This window comes from Babylonia areolata, chromosome 13 (assembly GCF_041734735.1).
Source record: "Babylonia areolata isolate BAREFJ2019XMU chromosome 13, ASM4173473v1, whole genome shotgun sequence".
NCBI lineage: Eukaryota > Metazoa > Mollusca > Gastropoda > Neogastropoda > Buccinidae > Babylonia > Babylonia areolata.
Genome location: NC_134888.1, coordinates 2,253,850 through 2,281,555, shown reverse-complemented (window position 1 = coordinate 2,281,555; position 27,706 = coordinate 2,253,850). Strand labels below are relative to the sequence as shown.

Below are 27,706 nucleotides of genomic sequence, written 5' to 3'. Positions count from 1 at the left end.
GTCTGTCTCTCTTTCTGTCTGTTCCTCTCTGTCTCTCTCTCTGTCTGTTCCTCTCTGTCTCTCTCTCTGTCTGTTCCTCTCTGTCTCTCTCTCTCTCTGTCTGTCTCTCTGTCCACTCCACTGTTACTGTATGACAGTCAGTCGTGTCCGACTGGTGACTGTTGTATGATCCATGGTTTCTCCATTACAATGGGAAGTCATTTGCAGCTTAGTCTTTTGTGATGGGCCATGACTCTCAAAGTGGGAGGCAAGATTGCACTGGCGCTTAGTGCTGCAACCTTTGGGGGGTGGGGGTGGGGGGGCTAGTTAACCTTTGGGAACCATCCCAACAACTCCGACTGTCCTGAAACCTTCTTGGCCGAGAGAGTAGGGATGTGACTTGGGCAAGACATTCTCCGCTATGATCAAATTCTAGCCCACACAGTTGGGGACAGCAGTTGCTTCTGCTGTCCTGATGGTCATAGTCGGGCACGACTGACTATCATACATGTCAGACTATGACCACCAGAACGGCAGTGGAGGCTGTATGAAATTAGAATAGAATAGAATGTGTCTTTTTTACCAAGTGTACCGGGGTCACAAGGAATATGGGGGGGGGGGGGGGGGATAGTACATAACAAGATACGAACATAAATCGAAAATCATACACAAACACAGATACAGTAGAAATAAGATACATACAAGTGCATATCAGTATAAAAGCTTGTGCATACTCACGCATGTACGCGCTGCACACACACACACACACACACATGCACGCACGCACACACACACACACACACACGCGCGCGCGTTTGATTCAGGTAGATGGTTGTTGTTGTAAAATCCTATTCATCACACTGGATTTGTTCGAGAGACAGGGCATTGACTGCTTTGGGGAAAAAGCTATTGGCGAAGCGATTGGTTTTCGTCCTTATACTTCTGTACCGTCGACCAGAGGGGAGCATCTCGAAAATCCCATAAAGCTGGATGTGATTCGTCCTGGCTGATTGATTTTGCTTTGTCTGTCACCTGTGTGAGCAGAGTTACGTGGTGTGGTCGACGGAAGGCGGCAGCGGGGTTAGCCAGTTCTCCTTCCGGTCTGTGGACCTCACAGAGAACGACACCATCACCACCTTCAACCTGACGTCAAAGATCGGTGACGTCACTAACATCGTCTTCTTCGACGCCAGCGTTAACCAGGAGAGCGGGACGGGTGAGTGATCACGGTCATCATCGTCGTCATCGTTATCGTCAGAGTCGTCATCATCTTCACCACTATCATTATCGTCGTCATCATTTTCATTTTTCTCTGTCTGCGTCTTCCTTTGTGGTCATAATCGTCGTCGTCATCGTCGAAGTCATCGACGTCGTCATCGTCTTTAAATATCATTATCGTCGTCATCATTGTCATTGCCATTATCACAGTGACCACCACCATCATCGTCTTTTTTGTTCGTTCTTCTGCCTCTCTATTTGTATCTTCATCTCTGTGTGTGTGGGGTGGGGGGGTGCGTGCGTGCGTGAGAGAGAGAGACACACACAGAGAGACACTCTTACAAGGCTACTTATGGACAAACAAATAAATAAACAGAATAATAACAATGAAGAGAGAGAGATGGAGAGAGAGAGAGAGACTTTGCCCCACAGTGTTCTGTGAGGTGGTGTCACGCGCTGTAAGAGAGCGGACTAGAAACCCCCACCCAGCCCAGCACTAACACCCAGACAACACAAACACAGACTAAAATAATTCGGGGTTCACATACATTTATTCCATCACACACAGAGCTTGACTAATACAATAACCACAACCCCGGCTGCAACAAAACTTAAATGACAACAGAATGGATAAACAATAACACACAAGAAAAACCCCACAAAACACAGAGCTTTAAGACACGGCCGTCCAGCGGCGGTCAGTCCGGAGAATGCTAACAATGAACTTAGGACGTTTGACGAATAGATATACTGAAGCACTGCACAACACAAGAGGAAAACGAAGATTTGGACGGTGAAGACTGGAAACAGATGAAGACAACGAAACAACTAGAGACAGTGATGGAAGAGGGCAGCAGGAAAACAGCAGTCAGCAGCAGATGGAGCAACAATGCCGCCTGGCCAGCACAGGCTGAAGGGGAGATGGTGCAGGAAGTGGGATGCTGAAAACTGCCAACCGGGTACCACTACCCTGACGCTGGAAATTAAAAAAACAACAAAGACGAGACACGTCCAGCAGGGCACTCCCTCTGAGCTGGAGCACACAGAACATAGAAAACATGGCCACCCGGAGGAAAGGCCATTCTCACTTGAGGGTACCAACTGGGCAAAAAACCCCAAACCCAAACAGACACGACCTTCCTCAAAGAAGGCCGCGGGCGAAAAGCCTAGAGAAGTGTCACTGACAGAACAGAGAGACTTTAAACTCTGCTCAGCAGTGACACAAGCACACAAACGAGACTCCCCGATTGCACGTAAAAAACGCACAACCGGGAGCTAACACACACTGAACGAATGCTCGAATGGGAGAGGGTAAATGGGGAAGGTAATGCACAAAACACTCCACACGAGATTGTCATGAGTTGTGACAGGTGGACAACAGAGGTTGCAGTCACCCTATCTCGTCTCCCCCCCAACCCCCACCCACACACACACTCTCTCTCTCTCACACACACACACACAGCACTGACGAACGAAGACGCTTTGCCCCGCAGTGTCGTGTGAACTGGACAACGGAGGCTGCAGTCAGCTGTGTCAGGTCAACGGAAGCTCTCACCACTGTCTGTGTCACTTTGGCTATCAGCTGGACCGTGATGGAGTCAACTGTACCTCGGGTAGGTACCCTGGCTTGGTTTGGTTCTGATTTAATTCTAATTTATTTATTTATTTATTTGTTTGTTTGTATAACTGGACCGTGATGGGGTCAGCTGTACCTGGGGTAGGTTCACTGGTTTGGTTTGGTTTTTATTTAATTCTAATTTATTTATTTATTTATTTATTTATTTATTTATTTATCTATTTATTTGTTTGTTTAACTGGACTGTGATGGGGTCAACTGTACCTGGGGTAGGTTCACTGGTTTGGTTTGGTTTTTATTTAATTCTAATTTATTTATTTATTTTATTTTATTTATTTATTTTGTTTGTTTATTTAACTGGACCGTGATGGGGTCAACTGTACCTGGGGTAGGTTCCCTGGCTTGGTTTGGTTTTTATTTAATTCTAATTTATTTATTTATTTGTCTGTTTAACTGGACCGTGGTTGGGTCAACTGTACCCTGGGTTTAGTTTCGGTTTGTTTGTTTTTTTATTTGTTTGTTTGTTTGAAAGTAATCATTCATTCATTCGTTATTTCTTTCGTTTGTTCGTTCGTTCATTGATATCGTCATTCATTCACATTGGTCAATTTCTTTAAGTATTCATTCTTTCTTTCTTTCTTTCTTTCATCCATACCATCTTTATCGGAAATACATTATGCCCATCCTGTCGGACGTTTCCAAAGCTTTCACAAGACTGTCCATTAGCAAAAATCTCAAATCAAGTGAAGTCTTAAAATTGGTTTTGTTTTGTATCCAGCTGGCAGCGCCATTGAGAGCACCTTCTTTCTGGTGATAGAAAAATGGCAACAACAACAAGAGAGGCAAGGCCTTCAAGACTCACTTGTGATACACTTTAAAAAAAATCCAAGCTTTTTAAGATGAGAAAGATCAGTTTAAAGCAAAGTAGGTCCCCTAGCATTAATTAGAGTAATTTCCCTTTTTTACAATCTGCGCCAAAACGTTTGCAAAATAAATAAAACTTCCATGCTCAGCAAAAGAAGTTCCTGTTTGAACAAAAAATGATAATAATGACTGCTCTTGTTGTTGGGTCAGAATATCATATCAAAGTGCCAAGTTTAGAGAATACAAAAAATATAAATATAACAGTAAATGCAGTTTGCATATAATTAGGCTTCATTTTTTTGTGTGTGTCCATCCCAGAGGTGCAATATTGTTTTAAACAAGATGACTGGAAAGAACTGAATTTTTCCTAGTTTTATGCCTAATTTGGTGTCAACTGACAAAGTATTTGCAGAGAAAATGTCAATGTTAAAGTTTACCACGGACACACACACACACACACACACACACACACACACACAACCGAACACCGGGTTAAAACATAGACTCACTTTGTTTACACAAGTGAGTCAAAAATTGAAGTCCTACAAATTTGAATGAACTGCGTTTTGTTTTGTATCCTGCCGGCAGCGCCAATGACCTCCAACTTCTTCCTGGTCATTGACACGTTGAGCAACCAGATGTACCAGGTCAACGGAGCGGGGAGTCAAGTGTCGGCCGTCCCCACGGAAAGGGGCGCCAAACCCGAGCTGGCGGTGTTCAACTGGGCCACAGGGGACATCATCTGGTATGACTCGGTAGCGGCCGCCATCAAATTGTCGCCCCTGAACGGTGGAAGTTCCGGTCGCGTGGTGAGGTCTTTGAAAGGTGGGTCTTGTTGCTTTTGTCTTTTTTCTTTTTTTTTTTTTCGTGTTTTCCATTACTATGTGTGTGTGTGTGTGTGTGTGTGTGTGTGTGTGTGTGTGTGTGTCTTGGTGCGATACAGTTAACACATCATTGAATGACCACCCGTGAAAGTACAGATGCTGTTATCTGTCTCTCTGTCTCTGTCTCTCCCTCTCTCTTTATGTCTATCTCTCTCTCCGCGTCTGTCTGTCTGTCTTTCTTTCTTTCTTTCTTCCTTCCTTTCTCTCTCGATCCCTCTGTCTATCTCTTTCTCTCCCCCCCCCCTCTCTCTCTCTCATGACCTCATTAGTAGGAGCAGTAGGACTAGTAAATAGTAATACTGCTACTACTACTATCATCATCATCAACAGCAACAACATGATCTTCATCATCGTTATTATCATTATCATCATTATCATCATCATCAATATCATCATCACCATTCTCATCACAACCATCATCATCACCATCACCACCACCATCATCATCACAACAATCATCATAATCACCATCACCATCATTACCATCATCATCACCTTCACCTTCACCATCACCATCACCATCATAGTCATTCGGATGAGACGATAAACCGAGGACCCGTGTGCAAAATCCACTTAGCGAACGTAAAAGAACCCACGGCAAAATTCTGTAGAAAAATCCACTTCGATAGGAAAAACAAATGAAACTGCACGCAGGAAAAAAATGAAAAAAAAAAAAGGGGGGGGGGGGCGCTGTAGTGTAGCGACGCGCTCTCCCTGGGGAGAGCAGCCCGAATTTCAGAGAGAGAAATCTGTTGTGATAAAAAGAAATACAAATACAAATACCATCATCACCATCACCATCACCACGACGTGCGCGTGCAGAGGCGGGACAGCCCAGCCCCAACACGGTGGGCGCCCTGTGTGTGGACCGCTCCACCAACAACCTGTACTTCACGGAGAGGAAGGCCGACAACTCTAAGGGCTGGGTCAGAGTGATCTCCCTGGACTCCCCCCACGTCATGAAGACGCTGTACGAACCCTCGTCGACACCCCGCCATTTGGACATCGATCCGGCGAATGGGTGGGTATGGATGGACCTTTGTGGTGATGGTGTTGATGGTTGTGATGGTGGTGGTGGTGGTGATGGTGATGGTGATGGTGGTGGTGGTGGTGATGGTTGTGGTGATGGTGATGATGGTGGTGATGAGAAGAAGAAGATGATGATGATGATGATGATGAATAATGATGATGGTTGTGGTGGTGATGGTGATGGTGATGATGGTTGTGGTGGTGGTGATGGTGGTGGTGATGGTGGTGATAATGGTGGTGATGGTTGTGGTGATGGTGGTGATGGTGATGAGAAGAAGATGATGATGATGAATAATGATGATGGTGATGGTGGTGGTGATGATAAGGATGAGAAGAAGAAGAATAAGATGATGATGATGATGATGGTGATGTTGATGATGAAAATGATGTGGTGGTAGTGGTGGTGGTGATGGTGATGATGATGATGAAAATGATGTGGTGGTGGTGATGGTGGTGATGGTGATGATAAGGAGGAGGAGGAGAAGGAGAAGAAGAAGGAAGAAGAATAAGAAGATGATGGTGATGATGATGACTGTGGTGGTGGTGATGATGATGATGATGATGATGATGGTGATGGTGGTGGTGGTGGTGATGATAAGAAGATGGTGATGATGATGATGATGATGTGGTTGTGGTGATGATGATCGTGGTGGTGGTGGTGGTGGTGGTGGTGGTGATGATGATGATGATAAGGAGGAGGAAGTGGAGAAGAAGAAGAAGATGATGATGATGATGATCATCAATTAATGAATCAATGAATAAAGAAAAAGAAGAACCACAACATAATGATAATAGTACATTACATTTAGCGATTTCAAACCTCTCAAAGCGCTTTGCAATAACCCACCAGTCACCGTGTGTGTGGTGTGTGTGAGAGGGGGAAGGGGGTGGGGGGAGCTTAGGTATGTGTGTGTGTGCAGACGTCCTCTTCTTCTTCTTTACACACACCTTCTTCTTCTTCTTTCTCTTCCTCTTCTTCTTCTTTACACACACCTTCTTCTTCTTCTTCTTTCTCTTCCTCTTCCTCTTCTTCTTTACACACACCTTCTTCTTCTTCTTCTTCTTCTTCTTCTTCTTCTTCTTTACACACACCTTCTTCTTCTTCTTCTTCTTCTTCTTCTTCTTCTTCTTCTTCTTCTTCCTCTTCCTCTTCTTTACACACACCTTCTTCTTCCTCTTCCTCTTCCTCCTCCTCCTCCTCTTCTTCTTCTTCTTTACACACACCTTCTTCTTCTTCTTCCTCTTTTCTTCTTTACACACACCTTCTTCTTCTTCCTCTTCTTCTTCTTCTTCTTCTTCCTCTTCTTCTTCTTCTTTACACACACCTTCTTCTTCTTCTTCTTCCTCTTTTCTTCTTTACACACACCTTCTCCTTCTTCTTCCTCTTCCTCTTCCTCCTCCTCTTCTTCCTCCTCCTCTTCTTCCTCCTCTTCTTCTTCCTCTTCCTCTTCCTCTCCTTCCTCTTCCTCTTCCTCCTCTTCCTTCTCTTCTTCCTCCTCTTCCTCGTCTTCGTCGTCGTCGTCCTCCTCCTCATCATCACCACCATTCTCCTTTGCAGACAGCTGGTGTTCGGCACTGACGCCGGGTCTATCTTCCTGACGGAGATGTCCATGGAGAGTCCGCCCACAGAGCTGCTATCCTCCGTGACCATCGTGACCAGCCTGTCGGGCCTGACCTTTTCGGACAATGGTCAGTACTGACAGAGACAGCTCAGCAACACAGCACAGCGCAGCATAGTACAGCGCAGTGTAGTGCAGTGTAGTGTAGTGCATTACAGTGCGTTACAGTACAGTAGATTACGATACAGTGCGGTACAAGAATGTGTAATATGATACAAGACCAGACAAGACAGAACAATATCGGACAATGCATTGAAATGCATTGCAATACGACGCAATGCAATGCAATATAGTATAGTGCTGTGCAATGCAGTGCAGTACAAAAAAACACACACACAAAACCAAAAAAAAAACACAAAACACAAGAGAAGACACCACCCCGCAACACAACACACCACACCCCACACCACACCACACCACCCCACACACCACACCCCACACCACACCACACCACCCCACAACACACACCACACCCCACACCACCCCACAACACAACACAACACACCACACCACACCACACCACACAACCCCACACATCACCACCACACCACACCACCCCACACATCACCACCCCACACACCACACCACACCACCCCACACACCACACCACACCACACCACCCCACACATCACCACCCCACACACCACATCCACACCACACCACACCCCACACCACACCACCCCACACATCACCACCACACCACACCACCCCACACACCACACCACACCACCCCACACACACCACACCACACCACCCCACACATCACCACCCCACACACCACACCACACCACCCCACAACACACCACACCACACCACCCCACACACCACACCACACCACCCCACACATCACCACCCCACACACCACATCCACACCACACCCCACAACACCACAACACCCCACCCCACAACACAACACAACACAACACACCACCCCACACACCACACACCACACCACACCACCCCACACACCACATCCACACCACACCCCACAACACCACAACACCCCACCCCACAACACAACACAACACACCACACCACCCCACACACCCCACACCACACCACACCACCCCACACACCACAGCACACCACCCCACCCACCACAGCACACCACACCACACCACCCCACACACCACATCCACACCACACCACCCCACCCACCACAGCACACCACCCCACACACCACAGCACACCACACCACCCCACACCACACTACACCACACCACACCACACCACACCACAACCCCACCACCCACCACACCACCCCCACACCACACCATCCCACACCACACATCACCACCCCACACCACACCATGTTCACACCATACCACCCCACCCCACACCACGCCACCACCACACCACACCCACACCACCATCACACCACCACCCCACACCACACCATGTTCACGGGGAACGTCCTGACAGGGGCGACAGTGCAGTGGGCAGACGACAAAGCGGACGGTCTGTGGCGCATGCCTCTCAGTACCCAGGTGGAGGAGAGACGGCTGACCAGCACGGGTAGCCACCCGAGGGCCCTGACAGCCTGGGGCGCCACCCTGTACTACCTCACCGGGTCAGGCAGGTGGGTACTGTACCCGTTTGAATTGTCCGTCTGTCAGTCCGTCGGTAGTGTTTTAGTTTTGATTGTGGTTTCGACGATCGCAATAGCCGAGTGGTTAAAGCGTTGGACTTTCAATCTGAGGGTCCCGGGTTCGAATCTCGGTTACGGCGCCTGGTGGGTGAAGGGTGGAGATTTTTTTTACGGATCACCCAGGTCAGCATATGTGCAGACCTGTTTGTGCCTGAACCCCCTTCGTGAGTATAAGCAAACAGAAGATGAAATATGCACGTTAAAAATCCTGTAATCCCTGTCAGCATTCGGTGGGTTGTGGAAACAAGAACATACCCAGCATGCACATCCTCGAAAACGGAGTATGGCGGAGGTAGAAACGGTCATACACGTAAAAGCCCACTCGTGTGCATACGAGTCAACTTGGGAGTTGCAGCCCACGCACGAAGAAGAAGAGGAAGAAGAAGATTGTGGTTTGTGGTTTCTTTACATGAACAGCGGCAGCAACTGTGGTCTGTGCGCAGTCTAAAAATGGAGACCAGCTGAGCTTGACCCAGTTGATGGATGCTGTCCCAGATGTAGCCGTTCTCGCCATCTGTTCTTAAAGTGGCTACGTAGCCTCCAAAAGCTAAGGGGATGGGCAGATTGGGAGAGGCTACTGCCTGCTGTGGAGAGCTTCTTCGGTGTTTGTTCATTTATCTGTTTATTTTATCTGTTTAGTCAGTTATTCATTTATTTGGTTATCCATGTTTTATTAGTATTATCGCTATTGATAACCATGATGATGATGATGATGAAAACGATGGTGATGATAATGATGATGAAGACGATGGTGATGATAATGACGTTGTTGATGATGATGATGATGATGATGATGACGACGATACTGATGTTGACGGTGCTGCTGCTGCTGCTAATGATGATGATGACAATGACGACGAAGACGACGACCACGATGATGAATATGATGATGATGATGATGATGACTACGACTACAATGACGACGATGACAATGATTGCGATGATGATTATAACTACGACTACGCCGACGATGATGATGACGACGACGACGATCACGATGATGATGATGACGACGACTAATCCGACGACGACGACGATGGTGATGATGACGATGACGATGATGACGTGACCGCAGAACGATCAACAGCCTGAGTGACTCCGGCACAGAGAGCAGGGTGGCCGAGTTCCCCGAGCTGGGACGTCTGACTTCTCTGCACTTCTTCGGGCCCCGGGCCCCTGAAGGTGAGACAGCACTGGCAGTTTCAGTTTCAGTAGCTCAAGGAGGCGTCACTGGGTTCGGACAAATCCATAATGATACGCTACACCACATCTGCCAAGCAGATGCCTGACCAGCAGCGTAATCCAACGCGCTTAGTCAGGCCTTGAAAAAAAAAAGATGAATAAATAATAGATAAGCGTACATAAAAGTATGGAATAAATAAATAAATAATGATTATAATATAAAAAAGGTAGTGGTAATAATAATAATGATGATAATAATAATAATAATAATAATAATAATAATAATAATAATAATAATAAATAAATAAATAAATAAATAAATAAATAAATAAGACGATGATAAGCAAATAAATGTAAAACATGAAGACACACATTCACACATACACAGTGGTCCCTTGGTTTAACCCTCTTGTATTTAGATTCTCTGAGGCCAAACTCCCCTAGATTTCGGATTCTTTTGGCGAGTTCAGCCTCAAAATGGGTATGTATAGTTCACGCTTCACCACAACCAAGAATAAACCTCTAGAGTCATGAAATTCGGCAGGTATGGTCATGAGACTTTGTTCTGTCATGTGAGCGAGATTCTATGTGTCTAGATGTGAAAGGTCGTGTCTCTGTCACCAAAATGTCACCAAATATGTCACATGCGATGGTGACAATTCTAATAATTCTCATCGTATCCTATCTTTTCAGGTCCTTGAAGTACCAGGGTTACTAATCATCAGTAAAAAAAAAAAAAAATAGAATAAAAAAAATTTAAAAAGTCCGTTGACGCAAATAAACTGATATAATCTATAAATAACTGCACAGAGAGATGTAACAGCCGAAGCGGTCTGTGTGTGTGTGTGTATATGCGTGTGTGTGTGTGTGTTTCTGTGTGTGTGTGTGTGTGTGTGTGTGTGGCTGCAGAATCCACCGAGTGCAGCCAGAGGAACGGACGCTGCAGCACCCTGTGCCTCCCAACCCCCACGGGCCGTCAGTGCCAGTGTGGTGATGGTGTCAGCCTTCTGTCGGACCAGAGGACCTGTAGTGATGGTGATGATCTGGATTTTTTTGTTTGGTTGGTTGGTTGGTGGTTTTTTTGGTGTTTTTTTTTTTTCTGGAGTGGTGGAGGTAGAGGGCGAGGGAGGGGGAGGGAGGAGAGGGAGGGGGGGGGCAGGAAGGGGGAGAGGGAGGGAGGAAGGGGAGGAGGGGGGAGAGGGAGGGAGAGAAAAGGAGGGGGAGGGAGAGAAAGAAATAGGAGGAGAGGGATAAAGGAGGGAGAGAGAAAGAGAGTGGGAGGGAGAGGCGGTGGAGAGAGGGGGAGGGGGGAGTGAGAGGGAGGAAGGAGGGGAAGGGAGAGACAGGGAGAGGGGAGAAGCAGAAAGAGGGAGGGACAGAGAGAAAGGAGGGAGAGAGAGCAAGGGAGGGGAGAGGGAGAAAGAGGGAGAGAGAGAGCAAGGGAGGGGAGAGGGAGAAAGAGGGAGAGAGAGGAGGGAGAAAGACAGATGAGGGGGAAGGGGGAGAGAGAGGAAAGAGACAAAATAGAGAAAGAGGGAGGGAAAGACAGAAAGAGAAAGAGTGTGTGAGAGAGGGAAGGAAAGAGTGAGTGTGTGTGTATGTGTTTATGTGTATATATATATATATATACATATTTCTCTCTTTTTTATTCTCTCTCTCTCTCTCTCTCTCTCTCTCTCTCTCTCTCTCTCTCTTTCTCTCTCTTCTCGCTGCTGCTATCCGTTTATTTCTTTTCTCTCTCTCCTTGAATTTTTTTCTTTCTTTTTTTTTCTCCCCCTCCCATAGATGGTTTGATGTAAAAAATAGAAATTGTTTCTTATTCAATTTACCACCATGAATAATTATTTATTAAATTTTTTAACTTGCCACACAGTGGAGCAATGCCCCAACGCCGTGAGAAACGGACAGCTGACCACCTCCTGTGACCGCTACCCGGGAGAGACGTGTCAGTTCACGTGCAGCGAAGGCCACGCCCCTAGCCCCGCCCACCCGGCCGTGCGCTGCGGCGCTTCGGGCACCTGGAACGCGTCGCTGGAGGCGCTGTGCCCGCGCGCGTGCCCGCGGCGCGTGCGCGACGGGCAGATGGACGCCGCGTGCTCGCTGGTAACCGGAAGCGCGTGTCGCGTGACCTGTGACGCGGGTTTCGAGGCGACGGCGGCTGCAGCGGCGGGGAGTGTGGAGTGCGGGCAGGATGGGGAGTGGACGGTGCCTTCTGATAAGATGTGTGCAGGTAGGTGGGTGTGGGTGTGGGTGTGGTGTGGTGTGTGGTGGGGGCGTGCTAGTAGTGGTAGCAGAGGTAGTGTGATAGCAGCTTTTATCACAGACTGACCTTCTTCTGCGTTCACTCGTATGCACACGAGTGGGCTTTTACGTGTATGACCGTTTTTACCCCGCCATGTCGGCAGCCATACTCCGCTTTCCGGGGTGTGCATGCTGGGTGTGTTCTTGTTTCCATAACCCACCGAACGCTGACATGGATTACAGGATCTTTAACGTGCGTATTTGATCTTCTGCTTGCATATACACACGAAGGGGGTTCAGGCACTAGCAGGTCTGCACATATGTTGACATGGGAGATCGTAAAAATCTCCACCCTTTACCCACCAGGCGCCGTCACCGTGATTCGAACCCGGGACCCTCAGATTGACAGTCCAGCGCTTTAACCACTCGGCTATTGTGCCCGTCACAGACTGACCTAAGTGTACAGTGTCCAACAGCGAAGTGAGACCTGTATTATCAATGGTTTTTCCGCCGCAATAGGAAATCATTTACAGCTTAGTCTTTTTGTGAAGGACCATGACTCTCAATCTAAGAGGCAAAACTGCACTGGCTCTTAGTGCTGCAGCCTTGGGGGGGCTAGTTGGCCTTTGGGAACCATCCCCAACACCCGATTGTCCTAAAACCCTTTTCGTCGACAGAGAGGGGATGTAACTTGGGCAAGACACTCTCCACTATAATCAAACTCCAGCCCAGATAATCGGGATAGCAGTTACCTCCTCTGCTGTTCTGATGATCATGGTCGGAAAAAGACTATCATACGTACAGTAGTAGTAGCAGAAGTGGTGGTAGCAGCAGCAGTTTCATTTTCAGTTTCAGTTTCTCGAGGGGGCGTCACTTCTACATCCGATGAGATGTGTACAAGTAGCAGGGTGTGGTGTGGTGCGGTGGTGGTGGTGGTAGTAGTAGTGGTGGTTATTTGAAATTAGATGTGTGTGTGTGTGTGTTCAGATAATACTGTAAACGCAGCATCATTTTATTTACTTAATTCCAAATCCGTCATGATATACTGTGTAGCCTTGCCACATACATTGTCGCCATGTATTGTTTGCCTTTGGCCCATTTTGTTTTTTTTCCATGTGCACCCGTGGGGACTTTGTGGAATAAATCTTGACTAGACAGCAGTAATAGTTGTAGTAGTAGTAGTGGTAGAGGGAGCAGTAGTAGTTGTAGTTGTAACAGCAGTAGCAGTAGTAGAAGCAATAGCAGCAGCACTAGTAGTAGTAGTTTCAGCAGCAGCAGCAGCAGGAGCAGTAGTAGTGGTAGTAGCAGCAGTGTGTGTGTGTGTGTGTGTGTGCGCGCGTGCGTTCGTTTGTGTGTGTGTTTGTGGAACGTAACTGATGACATATGTCTATCTATTTATATATGTATATACATACATACACACGCACACACACATATATATGTAGAGAGAGATATATATATATACATGTATATATATATATATATGTGTGTGTGTGTGTGTGTGTGTGTGTGTGTGTGCATCTCTGTGTGTATGTATGCGTGTGTGTGTGTGTGTGCGCGTGTGTGTGTCTGTCTCTGTATGTCTGTGGCGGGGGGGGGGGGGGGGGGAAACAGCCACAGAGTCTGAAGGAGAGGCGCTACCAACGTACGCCATCGGCATCATCTGTGCCGGAGCTGTGGCCATCTTGGCAGTGCTGATCGGCTGTTTCCTGTACAGGAGGTGAGTGACCAGGAAGTGTGTGTCGCTGTCACATTCTCTCAGGTTGCTGGCTAGGCTAGCATACTGTATTTGTATTTCTTTTTATCACAACAGATTTCTCTGTGTGAAATTCGGGCTGCTCTCTCCCCAGGGAGAGCGCGTCGCTATACAACAGCGCCACCCTTTTTTTTTCTTTTTTCATATGCGTGTAGTTTTATTTGTTTTTCGTATCGAAGTAGATTTTTCTACAGAATTTTGCCAGGAACAACCCTTTTGTTGCCGTGGGTTCTTTTACGTGCGCTAAGTGCATGCTGCACACGGGACCGGCTCGGTTTATCGTCTCATCTGAATGACTAGCGTCCAGACCACCACTCAATGTCTAGTGGAGGGGGAGAAAATATCGGCGGCTGAGTCGTGATTCGAACCAGCGCGCTCAGATTCTCTCTTCGCTTCCTAGGCGGACGCGTTACCTCTAGGCCACCACTCCACTTCTCGGTCTTGTAGATGTGGGCTTCCTCCATTCTGCTTTCGTATGGCACAGTGAGCCACCATGATGGCCAGTCAAACTTGGGACAAAGGGCCAGACCAAGAATCGAACCCAGCACCAGCACCACCCACGGCAATTTATCAGCGCAGATAAGCGTCTTAACCAGTTCGGGTCAGTTATTCAAGGAGGCGTCAATGCGTTCGGACAGTTTCATATACGCTACGCCACATCTGCCAAGCAGATGCCTGACCAGCAGTACAATACTAAACACAATACACTATACAATACACAAACTTTATTGTCTATACTTTGGTACAGAGATTTTCTTTTTGGCAGCAGCACATGTCCAACATAAAAAGAAAATAACAAACAAATAAAATGAATAGAAAATAGAAAAGATAAATTACATGGCACCAAATGGAAAATAGCTATATACAAATATACAGATTACTGAAATTTACGTGCCTCTCCATTTCAGTCAGCCAAGCCGCATTGCTCATCTTCACACACACACACGCACCCATACACTATCTCTCTTCCTCTCTCTCTCTCTCCACAAAATATGCAACTACAAAGATCACAGTTCATTTAAAAACCAAGTATCACCAGAGTAAGACAAGAATCAAACCAAAAAGCAGCACTTCCACAGCACAACCACTGTGCCACCTCCTCTCCTTCCTTCCCTCCTTCCCTCCTTCCTTCCTTCCTGCAGGATGAAGAAGTACGGGGGCAAAGACAGCAACCGGGACAACTTTGCCCACCTGGCCGCAGCCGGTGCCCACGGGCACCACAACCCTGCCATCATTGTGACCCCTGACCTGGGGGAGGGCGCCACTGGCGGCAAAGTCGTGGACGAGGATGCCCGCTCCGAGGTGTACGCGGAGCTGGAGGAGGAGCCCGGGCCGGAGCCCCCTCGCTACTCCACCTTCTCCAAAATCAGCCCCGTGCCCGGGAAGAAGTTTGACGGCAGGTGAGTTGACTTGTGTTGGGTTGAGTGGACCAAGGGGGTGGGGGGAGTGGGGGGAGGGGGTGTGGGGAGTGGATGGGAGATGGAGATGGACTAATCAGTCCCATGCCCTGGGAAAAAGGTTGACGGCAGGTGAGTTGAGTGGATAAGGAGGGGGGGGGGAGGAAGGGAAGGAGTGAGGGAGAGGATTTGTGGGGATATGGGGGTGGGGGGAAGTGTAAGGAGAAAGGGGAAGTGGAGTTGGGGGGGGGGATGGGAAGGGACAAATCAGCCCTGTGCCCGGGAATAAGTTTGACGGCAGGGCAGTTGAGTTCGTGTTTTTGTTTCGTTTTAATCTTCCAGTTATTGTTTTTGTATGTATGTTACCACTGACAGTGCATTGTTATATGTCTCGTATGTCCGGCGCGTATGCACGCGTAATTGTCGAGCGTGTGTGGATATATGGCTTGGGTGCGTCTTTGCGTTCTGACCTCAGTGTACAAGTAATAGTTTTAAATTACGGCTGCACGCTTAGCAGTTCTTTAATTTGTGATTTATTATCATTATTATTGTTGTTGTTATTGTTATCATTATTTTATCATCATTATCATTACTATTATTATGATTTTATATTCGATCCTTCTGGTATCTCCACGTTCCATTGAGTATATTCTTTTTTTTCCGTACAATAAATAAATAAATAAATGAACAAGAATATAAAAAGAAATTATAAAAAGTATTATTGCACACAGCTTTTAGTTGTTCATCAGTTTGGAAAATAGCGTGTGGTTTCTATGAAATGCACAATATCAGAATGTTCTCTGCGGCGACTGGTCTGTGAAATATATTTATTTATTATTTTTTTTTATTTTATCTATTTTTAACGGGGGGGGGGGGGGGAGTGGGAGGTTGTGTGTGTGAAGGGTTGGGGAGTGGTGGGGAGATGGACAGATCATCCCTGTGCCCGGGGAAGAAGTTTGACGGCAGGGGAGGGGATAAGGAGTGAGGGAGAGGATTTGTGGGGATATGGGGGGGTGGTGTAAGGAGAAAGGGGAAGTGGAGTGGGAGGGGGGGAGATGGGAAGGGACAAATCAGCCCTGTGCCCGGGAATAAGTTTGACGGCAGGGGAGTTGATTTCGTGTTGGGTTGAGTGGACCAAGGGGGGTGGGGGGGGGAAGTGGGTGGAGTGGGAGGGTGTGTGAAGGGGTGGGGGGGTGTGGGGAGTGGTGGGGAGATGGAGGGACAGATCAGCCCTGTGCCCGGGAAGAAGTTTGACGGCAGGTGAGTTGAGTTGTGTTGGGTTGAGTGGACCAAGGGGGGTGGGGGGAAGTGGGTGGAGTGGGAGTTTGTGTGTGGGGTTGAGGGGTGTTGGGGAGTGGAGGGGAGATCACTCACTCATTCCCTCGACCGTTGGGGTAGCTGGGGGGACATGAGGAAGATGTCATAGCTCGCCACGCCGTTCTGTTGGCAGCTGTCGTGAGGAGATCTGGCATCGTCATTTTGGTCCATTCCTTGACGTTGTCGGACCAGCTCTTTCTCTGCCGCACCCGTCTGCGCCCTCCCTCTACAGTCCCTTGCAGGATGGTTTTGGAGAGGGTGTTATGTCGTATGACGTGACCAAACCATGCCATCTTCGGTCGTTTGACAGTCGCCAGCAGTGGTTCTTGGGGCCCAACAAGGTTGCTGACCAGGTTCCGCACATAGTCATTGCTCTTGTGTTCCTTGTAGGAGATGTGTAGTAGTCTCAAGCACTTGGTTTCGAATGCTCGAGGGGAGATGGTAAGGGACAAATCAGCCCTGTGCCCTGGAAGAAGTTTGACGGCAGGTGAGTTGACTTCTGTTGGGTTGATTGGACCAAGGGGGGAGGTATGGGTGGAATGGGGGGGAGGGGGCCTGGGGGGGGGAGTGGAGGGGGGATGGAGCTGGACAAATCAGCCCTGTGCCCGGGAAGAAGTTTGACGGCAGGTAAGTTGACTTCTCTTGGGTTGAGTGGACCAATGGGGGAGGGAGTGGGTGGAGTGGAGGAGAGGGGGCCTGGGGGGGGGGGAGTGGAGGGGAGATGCAGCTGGACAAATCAGCCCTGTGCCCGGGAAGAAGTTTGACGGCAGGTCAGTTGAGCTGAGTGGACCAAGGGAGGGGTGTTGAGGTAAAGGAGGGGTGTGGGGGTAAGGGAGGGGGAGGGGAGGATGTGGGAGTGTGTTGGGGAGTGTAGGGGATAAAGGGGAGTGGGGAGATGGTGAGGGGAAAAAACAGTCCTGTGTCAGTTTCGTACTGAATTCTGTACTGGATGGGTAACCAATGAAGCTGACATAAAAGTGGGGTAACGTGATCCTTTCTTGACTCTCTGAAAATGTTTCTTGCAGCCTTGTTCAAAATCCTCCGAAGGCTTGACAACAAATCAGAAGGCAGACCAGCAAGTAGTGAACGGCAGTTGTCAATGCGACTTAGGATCCAGAAACAAACAAGCCGAGTGACTGCTTTAGTACTGACGGGCGCCATAGCCGAGTGGTTAAAGCGTTGGACTGTCAATCTGAGGGTCCCGGGTTCGAATTACAGTGACGGCGCCTGGTGGGTAAAGGGTGGAGATTTTTTCGGATCTCCCAGGTCAACATGTGTGCAGACCTGCTTAGTGCCTGAACCCCCTTCGTGTGTATATGCAAGCAGAAGATCAAATACGCACGTTAAAGACCCTGTAATCCATGTCAGCGTTCGGTGGGTTATGGAAACAACATACCCAGCATGCACACCCCCGAAAACGGAGTATGGCTGCCTACATGGCGGAGTAAAAAAACGGTCATACACGTAAAAGCCCACTCGTGTGCATACGAGTGAACGCAGAAGAAGAAGAAGCTTTAGTAGTTAGATACTGTCAAATGGTGCGGAGTTTCCTCTGTTGGAAGTTTGCAGCTGTACTTTCTGCAAAATTTTGTTATCGCCCCTTATTCACGCGGGGGCTGCGATTCTACATGAACCAACCATCTGACTGTGTCCCCACCAACCACAGGTCCAGGAGCCCCATCCCAGGCGGAGCAGATGGAGGAGGGTTCTACAACCCAGCCTTTAACAACGACAGCAAGGCCGCCTTCCGAAACCCCCCGGAGACAGACCTCTCCCCATACTCCCGCAGCCTCAGCGGCGACGCCCCCCGCCCTCACGGCCCGGGCAGCCAGGACAACTACCTCACACCCAGCAGACTTCCGGCCCCACAGCCTCACAGGTTCCACCCGTCGTCAGGCCCGTCCCCTGGGGGTGCCGAGGAGTTGATGCCTCCGCCGGACTACATGCAGATTCTTCCGCCTTCTCCGCGACCTGCCCATCATCAGCTGGGTGGTGCGCCTCCGGGGCCTTCTCCGCGAGGTGCGGAGCTGGTGCCCATGAAAAACATGTCGTCCCAGTTCCGCTGAGCGGCGTTTGCTTTTGTGTGTGTCCACAGTCCAGTGATGCCACAGTACCGTACGATACGATAGGGTGGGATAGGATGGGATACGATACCATAGGGATACGATACGATACGATACCATAGGGATACAATGCCATCGATACGATACGATGGGATACGATACGATACCATAGAGATACGATGCGATACGATACTGATACGATACGGATACGATATACGACAGTACAGGACGATACGATACGAGATCGATTCAGGCATACCATTTTAACACCTGCTGTCGATTAAAAACATTTGTTGTAGGAAAGCTCTTTTGACACGGGAGAAACTTGGCAGCAGAGGAGTTAACGACTAATAGGATTTCTCCATTAAAGTCATATTCTTTTTTCTTTTTTTTTTTCAAAGCGCCAAGTTGTGTATTTTTCACAGGTTTTTGACAACCCTTTTGTATCATGTATTTCCAGACCTACCGAGCGAAGATCATGTATTTCCCATTGGTTGAATCGTAACTTTCCTCGCCCACACATGTTGTGTGTGTGTGTGCATACATCTACGATCTTTCATATTTATACAACATTTCGCTATGTTTTACATACCAGTGACTGATAGTCGGCGACATACGACTTTCACCTTGGCACTGATTTCCTATCAAGACGTGGGTAGCGACATGCAATAATTTTGGAGAGAGATTACGCAGAAAATTACATCTGTACGTAGGAGTGAATGAGCTAACGTTTGAGGCGGGAAGTTGCTGATTCCAGTGATAGGTCATACATGTGCGTCGCTCGTCGGGTTGTGTAGTAACATTTTCACGAAGTTGACCGATTTTTCGACGAATTCGAGACAAAGTTTTGCCGACAAGCTTCATAGAATGACAGATTAAACAACTTTATAGGTCGAATCAAGCCATAAGACTTCAGGATATGAATCTAAAATGTTTATACTGACCGAAAATGTGAAAAAACGGAAATGGATAAAAAAATAACTCACAGCACCTTTTCAAGCCCCCAGGCCAAATCGCTCTCAGCGACTTAATGTGCCCTTGGTCGGGCGACGTCACAAATAACATGATCTTTCTTGAACGATGAAGAGAATTTTCTGAACAATGATAACTGCACCAGTAATAATCACTGCCGAATTCATCTGATATTGATGCAGAGTTGAACACAAACGTGTATCTTCTGTTTCTTATTTGTGGAATATTGGATACCCAACCGAAGAATATAAATTATTGCAAATACAAACATGCTCTACATGAAGTTTACTACCCAATGGCACAATTACAAACCACTCATTGAATCGATCTCGGAAAAAAACAAATGTGAAGATTACATTCGTTCGTTCTTTAGTTTAACGTCTTTTCACTGTGAGTGATATTAGCCTCCCTTCCCTGCAAATTACTTGCAAATTAGTGTAATCACTAACATCTTTGTCTTATGTCGCGTCGACTAAATAATTATGGCAAAATACTTGGCTCAAGACAGTAAATAAGTTCAATTAGTAATGAATATCCTCTTTTGTGCTTTCGAGAATTTGTTCCTTCAGACATGATTTGTGTGAGAGAGATTTACGTGCGGTAAGTGCATACTAAATACAGGACCTCCAGTTATCGTCTTATTCGAAAGACTAGCACCCATACCACCACTCAAGATGAAGAAGTGGGAAATGAATTTTTTTTTAAAGACCCGGTCTGTATATAGAGTTTGTGCTAACAGTCTACACCGAGCTACATTCAATATTTCTCCCTTTTTTTTCTTTTTTTCCTGTTTTGTTTTTCTCTGCGTCTAGCTGTTCATGATTGTCACACACTCCAGAAATCTGGGCAAGCCCAAAAGTCAGGAGACGTGGACTTTTAGGGTCGACACCGCGCAACACACTCCCAAGAAGGACGCAGAAATCCGTGTACGATTTTACAACTTTTATTCACACAATCACACACATATGGGTACAGGACCTACTTCCTAAGCTATCCCCAAACCCTCGCCCCCACCTAACTCCAAACCACCCCTCCTTAACCCACCTTTAACCCCCACCGGGACAAAATCAAGAAACGAAAGAAAAACGAACCAAATACATACACACTCGCACATTCACTGCACAAGCGACAACGTTCATTTAACTCATCTGTCACTCGTTGACGGACTGAAAAATCCCTGCTCCAGGCTGAGAGTCGAACGCTGACTACAATCTCTCCCTCGACGTCCAGCTCACCCACAGAGCACCCCACCAGATGAGTCCGGGAGGTCGCGGCAAGCAGGGCAGGCTGCGGTCGAAGGTCGACGCCGAGGGACGATCTGGATCCCCAGGGTGCGACCCCAGGGTTTCGTGTCAGCGCTCGGCTCCTCAGGTGGAAGACCCCTAGGGGCGACCTCGGAGCTGGGACAGCAGAGCAGTCGATTTGCCGCTACTTGACAAACAAGCAAGCTGTGACGGGGATAACCCCCTGTCAGTACCAGTCCATAACCGCATAACCCTATGCGCGTTGGGCGACCTAAGAAGCCACAGGTTGTGCTCTCATTCATCCAACAAGCACTCTAAGGCAAAATAATGAACAACCACTGTCATACACCAATCGCACGACAACATGCATGCCTGGAAGTGAGGGGTCCGGAACCTGCCAGGGTACCGGCCGTCGCCCTACAGGTCAACCCAAGACTCGAGCCCCAAACCTTGTGCCGCGCATCCTGAAGCACGCTCCCACAGCGCTACGCTGCCAGAATCGAAGGCCCAATCAAGGTAACCTCCCTTGCACAAGCAGACATCTTGGAACAGAACATTCAAAAAGGAAAAATTATGATAGCGTCAGCACATGGCTGCCAAAGCCATTCGGATCACAAGCAGAGCAATTAAAGTGAACGAATCAATACACAAACTCTTCCAGTGCTCGGTCCATACAAGGAGAGAACTCAGTAACCTATTATTGTCACAATAGCTTACACGGAATACACTATCTTCTGACACGCTGCTAACAGCGGCCACTTACGCAGGTTTAAGGACCTGTCGAAACACAGTATTTCCCCCAACGTCTCCCTCACATTCCCGATACTAACATCAGCTTGTAAGCTTTACATATCCGACGTACACTCTGTCGAACAAATTACGGAGATTATACTATTCCCTCACACTTCCTCACAAGTGTATTAATATAAACTCAAACCCGTAACACACGGAATGATAATTATAACACTGGACCGTTACACGACAGTCTGTAACATCAGGTAATCGTAACAGTTTCATAAAGTGACCCCAGCCACTGTCCAACCCACAGACCTCCCAAAAGTGGAAAAGACAACTAAAGACACTCGAAACAGTTACCGCCTGATACAAGGTTATCTCACGACAGCTTGTGATGGGCGAAGGTGGTGACTTGGGTGGGACCTTCAGCCGGGCACTGCAGCCTCTGCTCACCGGCTTGCTAAAAATCAGGCAGAGGTTCTGACTGGCCAAGAATTCCTCTCCATCAGCCTTCCGGGCCTCTGCCACAAGGTCCGCCCTCTCTGACGTCTGAGTCAAGTCACGCCTAATCACAGTCAGCTGCAGCCAGGTAAACGGCAGGTGAGCGCGAGTTCTGCACTTGGCACGCTAACCGGCCAAAACACACATTGCACGCACTGCACTGCAGTTGCAGTCATGCCAATGTGACAAGAGCCCTCTCGCTCCTACAGAGCGGTGTGTGCACGTGCTGCACAACTCTTACACAGGTAAAACGAGTGTGCATACACACGCTTTTACCAAACCAAGAACATGTCAGAAAACATGATCTCGAGAAACTGGGATTCGAACTCCCAACCATCGGAACTAACACCACTTTCACCGGCCACTGAGCCATACTAAATCACTCGCACTTCCGCCTATACTTCCGCAGCAACGAAAGGTTGGGCTGATCCGTGACACCCCCTTTCAAAGCCCTTAAGCTATGAGCTCAAGAGGCAAGTACAACCGCCACGTAAGCTGCACGGATATAGGCAAGTGCTCTATGACTGCCGGCTCAAATAGTCGGCTCCATGGTTGTCTACACCCTTCACTGACTGAAAGACATGAGTGTGACTGCAGCTCCATTGCCCAGCCCATCAGTCTCCTGCTAACTGGACGGATCCGATGCAAATACTGCAATGGATTTTGGTCACACTGGAGCTGAAAAGTACGTCCATACAAGTATGGATAGAACTTTCTCACTGACCACACCACCGCAAAGCACTCTAGCTCTATGGCATGGTACCGGAATTCTGCACCCACCAGTTTCTTGCTGGCATAAGCCACTGGTTGGAGCATCCCTTCATGCTCCTGCAGAAGCACAGCTCCCAACCCAATGCCGGACGCATCCGTCCTCAGAACGAAAGGCTTAGACTGGTCAGGAAGTTGCAGAATGGGTGCGCTGACCAACGCATCCTTCAAAGAGTGAAACGCCTTTTGACACTCTGGAGACCATGAGACTTTGGTTGGCTCTTTCCCGCGAGTTTTTTCCGTCAAGGGCAAGGCCACCTCCGCATATCTGGGAACGAACTTCCGGTAATAACCGGCAAGACCCAAAAAACTACGGAGTTCCTTCTTGGTAGTTGGAAACTGGGGCATTCCGAATCCTGTCTACCTTCTCCTGCTGCAACCCTAGATGACCTTCTGAGACAGTGTGTCCCAGAAACTGAATCTGAGAATCCCAGTTCACACTTGGAGGGCTTAGCAGCAAGGTGGACCTCCTTGACACGACGGAACAACGCCCGCAGCACCTTGATATGGCCTCGCCAACATTCAGACGCGATGAGAAGGTCGTCCATGAAATTTTGAATTTCTGGCAGTTTCAACGGAGCCAGAACCTCCCTCATCGTACGGGAAAAGATCGCCCCCGCGGTCTTCAGACCGAAGGGCATGGTCACCCACTGAAACTGTCCATCCGGGGTGGTGAAGGCTGTCTTAGGGCGATCAGACGTCTTCACGGGGATCTGCCAGTATCCCTTTGTGAGGTCGAGCTTAGAGAAAACGTTTGCTTTCCCAAGCCTGGCAAAAATCTCATCAATGTTGGGCAAGGGCTCAGCATCAAACCTGAGATGCTTATTGAGCTGGCGGTAGTCCACACAAAACCGCACCTTGCCGTCCTTCTTCCTTACGAGGACAATGGGAGCAGAATAGGGAGAGCTCGCCTTCTCTATAACCCCCATACCCAGCATCGCCTCGACCTCCTTGGCGATGACCTGTGTCAGAGGGAGGTAACGGGTACTGCCGAATCCGAACGGGTTCATCCGTATCCAGAATGAGTTCACACTCACCCACCCTAGACCGGAGAGGTAAGTCCGTAAGGACATAGGATGCCTCAGCAGTCAGCTCCTGCAGCTGAGCACGCCGAACAGCCGACAAGTCTGGCCCCAACACGACGTCTTTGAACGACTCCTCGGCGGTCAGAGGGACACAGGGGATCGCAGAAGAACCACCCCCCGATTCCGTAGCCTCCGACTTATCCTCGATGACAGTAGGGCAGTAGGCGGCCGCAGCCCGCTCCCGCCGAAGGAACTTCAACAGGTTGGCGTGGTATAGCTTTGACTTCCCACGCACTGAAATCCTGTAGTCCCAGTCTCCCACTCTTTCGAGGACTTTAAAGGGTCCTTGCCACGACACCTGAAGTTTGTTGTGTCGGACGGGAAGAAGGAGCAAGACCTCATCTCCCTGGTCGAACCAACGTTCCTTGGAACGACGATTGAAACATCGGGCGTACCGACGCGAGGCCTGCCTGAGATTTTCCTGGGCGATCTCACAAACCTCTTTGACTCGATTCCGAAGATCTACCACGTACTCGGCTTCAGTACGGGTCGGGCCGTCACCTTGAGAGTCTTCCCGAGTCCATACCCGTCTGAGAATGGACATGGGCCCTTTTACCGTCCGTCCATAGAGAAGCTCAAAGGGAGAGAACTTCATAGACTCCTGTGGAACCTCACGATAAGCGAAGAGCACAGCTGGGACAAGCCTGTCCCAGTCCCTTGGCCGTTTGACGCAGAGCCGTTGGAGCATCTTTTTCAACGTGGCATTGAAACGCTCTACAAGGCCATTAGCTTGTGCATGATAGGGGCTGGTAAACAGACCCTTGATGCCCAAGAGCTGGTGAACTTCTCTCATGACGTTCCCCATGAACTGCGTTCCCTGGTCACTAAGGACCTGATCAGGAGCCCCCACACGAGTCCACATCTGCCACAATGCTTCCACAACAGTAGGAGCATCTATGCTCCTGAGCGGAACTGCCTCGGGATATCGAGTCGCATAGTCAACCATTACCAAAATGTAATGGTGACCGCGGGCAGACGAGGGGTGTATGGGACCGACAAGGTCCACGGCCACTTTGGAGAACGGTTCCGCCACAATGGGAACCGTCCCCAAAGGAACCCTAACGTTCTGGCCTTTCGGCGTGGTACGCTGACATACCTCGCAGGAGCGACAGTACTGACGGATATCTGAAGAACAGCCCGGCCAGTAGAAATCCTGCCAGATACGCTCCTGCGTCCGCCTGACCCCTAGATGACCTGCCATTGAGGAATCATGCCCAAAGGCAAGGACAGTGGGACGGAGTTCAGAGGGAACCACCAGCTGTTTGAAGCTGCGTCCTTGCTTGGCGAAGACTCGGAAGAGAGTACCTTGCTTGAAGACGTACTGGGTTCCATCCTGTGGGGACTCAGAGCCAGTACGAGCAAGTTCCCGTACCTTCGCCAGGGACGGATCTTTGCGCTGAAGGCTCTGAACAGTCTGACGATCTACCTTCAGCGCGGAATCAGATGGACTGACAGGAGTCCGCACTGGTTCCAGGGCCCTCCGGGGCTGCGAGGCTGAGCGGGTCACCACGCCAGCAGTCACCCCTGGGGGTAACTGGGTAGACACTCGCTCCTTACGCCCATCAACAAAGGTGACTGTATTGCCGATAAGGAGCGAGCACGGTGGCCTTTCTAATGCCACAGCCCAAACAACCCCCTCAAAATAGGGAGTATCCACACAGATCTGGACACAGGGTCTCTCGGCCTGAAAACAGCCCTGGACCCCCGTCACCCAACAAGACTTCCCTCTCTTGGCGGAAGGAGAAACAAGTGCTTCATCTACAAAGACACAGGTAGCCCCAGTGTCCCGGATGGTATCTCTGACCTTGCCCTCGACGATGCTGAGGAATGTGGCCAGGGAGTCCTCCCGTTCGCCTGTCACACTCTGAAAGCAATCAGAATGGTCCACGACCTGGACTAAATTACATTTCTGGTAACGACCTGGCTGTGCAGAGGACAAGGCCGGGCAATCACGTCGGAGGTGTCCTCGCTTCCCACAGTTCCAGCAGCTAACTGGAGGGTGAGGCTGTGCGCTGGATGGTGACTTCTCGCCAGAACGATGGGGCAGAGTACCCCGATCCGGCATCCGAGGATGTCTACCCTGACCCACGCTCCGCAAGCCAGTACCCCCCCCCTCGCATCTCTCCTAGCTTCCTCATAACCATCAGCTCTACGAGCCGCGGCCGTGAGATCATCTGGGTGACTGTCTCGGACTTGCACAGCAATGTCCTGTGGCATAAAAGAGTACACCTGCTCTAGGAGGATCAACTCTCGCAGAGGGATGGAAGACAACTGCTCCCAATTCGTCAGAGCTTTATCAAGCCTGACCGAGCACTGTGCCCAAGTCTCGTCGGGTCGCTTCCTTATATCACGGAACTTGCGGCGGTATGCCTCCGGTGTAAGCCGGTACTGTGCCCGCATTGCTCTACACAAGTCCGCTTAAGTACCTTCTGGTGGAAGCGTATTATACGCCTCCCTGGCCTTCCCAGACAGATGCAGACATGTGCACCTTCTTGGCACTGTCTTCTAAACCATAATCCCGAGCAACTGACTCAAAGTGCTCTATAAAGGCATCCACGTCCTCCCCTTCACGGAAGATAGGCAACTTAGGAGCAGGAGGGAGAACAGCTGCAGGGACTTGTGCAGCCTGTGACAACAGAGCCACCCTTGCCATCAAGTCTGCAAACTGTTGGTCCCTTCTGTCTCTATCCTCTTTCTCTGTTCTCTTTCCTCTTGCCTGCGCTCTTTCTCCTCACGCTCTACTTTTTCTCTCTGCCTCTCCTCCTTCCGGCTGTTCTCCAGGTACATAATTACCTGGGCAACCTCGGAGCCACCAGAGCCTGAACGAGCTCTTACCGGAGGAGGTTCGATGAATGAAAGATCGAGACCTACGCTGGACCAGACACGGGTCTGAAAGTCGATGCCCGCGTGTGCGGCAGCACGGTTGCCCGCTCAGGAGGCAACCCTGCTACAGGGAATGAGCTTCCCTGCACGGGCGGTATTCCGAAGGTCGGAGCTGTCCTTCCTGTCTCAGACCCAAAAGTCACCTGTCCGTGACCTGGGGTAGGTCCCAGCCGCGGCAGAGGCGGGTATATGGCTTGCAAGACTGATACTGGGGCCAACCTCAGACTTGACAAAGACCCCAGCGGAAATAGCCTGCTGAGTCGGCTGAGTATCCAGTGATATACAAGCTGGTGTCAAAGGAGGAGTACGTGCGCCAAGGATACCACTTTGTCGCACCGGTGTTACACTACCCACGTCACTGGTGGAGACATGCGTGTCTGACCTACAGGTCGAAACATCCGTCATGGTTGTCGTGACCACACTAGTTGCCCCAATAGCTAGAGCAGCCTGACTTCTAGTCAAAGGTCCACACGTGCGGACTGGTATAACACTTGGCATGGTACTGAGTCAGTAGCTCATCCATATCTCAAAACTACTCAGTACCCTCCGACCACCAACTTTAAGGAAAAAACAACAACCACAACAACAACAACCAATCTTGATCTTGGCACTGAACTCTCCCTGCACAACCCGTGACACAGAAGAACGTTGGAGCGTAAGAATAAGTTGGTATACACACTCCCCTGTCCTGGCAAAAATAAGTGCCAGGGAGTGTCAAACTAAGCAAACTTATGCTGTGAGGAAA

At 49.1% G+C, this 27,706-nt stretch overlaps 2 protein-coding genes across 3 annotated transcripts in view; one reads left to right on the top strand and one right to left on the bottom strand.

Annotated features, from left to right (window-relative positions):
- The window catches only part of LOC143288976 (low-density lipoprotein receptor-related protein 2-like), a 56,213-nt gene extending 37,334 nt beyond the window's left edge, over nt 1-18,879 (top strand). For both annotated transcript variants that reach the window (XM_076597692.1, XM_076597693.1), the window contains 12 exons: nt 1,024-1,195; nt 2,691-2,810; nt 4,226-4,462; nt 5,344-5,542; nt 7,109-7,239; nt 8,592-8,748; nt 9,893-9,999; nt 10,909-11,034; nt 11,873-12,229; nt 13,855-13,960; nt 15,139-15,396; nt 18,377-18,879. In XM_076597692.1, the coding sequence (XP_076453807.1) occupies nt 1,024-1,195; nt 2,691-2,810; nt 4,226-4,462; nt 5,344-5,542; nt 7,109-7,239; nt 8,592-8,748; nt 9,893-9,999; nt 10,909-11,034; nt 11,873-12,229; nt 13,855-13,960; nt 15,139-15,396; nt 18,377-18,776 (2,370 nt within the window). In that variant the 3' untranslated portion in view covers nt 18,777-18,879. The remainder of the gene's footprint in view (nt 1-1,023; nt 1,196-2,690; nt 2,811-4,225; nt 4,463-5,343; nt 5,543-7,108; nt 7,240-8,591; nt 8,749-9,892; nt 10,000-10,908; nt 11,035-11,872; nt 12,230-13,854; nt 13,961-15,138; nt 15,397-18,376) is intronic.
- A 3,960-nt stretch (nt 18,880-22,839) lies between these two features.
- Nucleotides 22,840-26,478, bottom strand: LOC143289311 (uncharacterized). Its single transcript, XM_076598311.1, has 5 exons — nt 25,984-26,478; nt 24,035-25,942; nt 23,410-23,955; nt 22,950-23,158; nt 22,840-22,876 (listed from the first exon to the last, which is right to left on the bottom strand). Exons 1-5 carry the CDS (start codon nt 26,476-26,478, stop codon nt 22,840-22,842), a joined length of 3,195 nt encoding a protein of 1,064 aa, XP_076454426.1.
- Nucleotides 26,479-27,706: the final 1,228 nt, after the last annotated feature.

Excerpts from the sequence above, each read along its gene's own strand:
- LOC143289311 (XM_076598311.1), bottom strand. The coding sequence starts at position 26,478 with ATGCGGGCACAGTACCGGCTTACACCGGAGGCATACCGCCGCAAGTTC. Across the intron at positions 25,943-25,983 it reads GCCAGGTCGTTACCAGAAAT|AGTGTGACAGGCGAACGGGA; the intron begins GTAATTTAGTCC and ends GATTGCTTTCAG. Across the intron at positions 23,159-23,409 it reads AACTGGGATTCTCAGATTCA|GATGCGTTGGTCAGCGCACC; the intron begins GTTTCTGGGACA and ends CACTCTTTGAAG.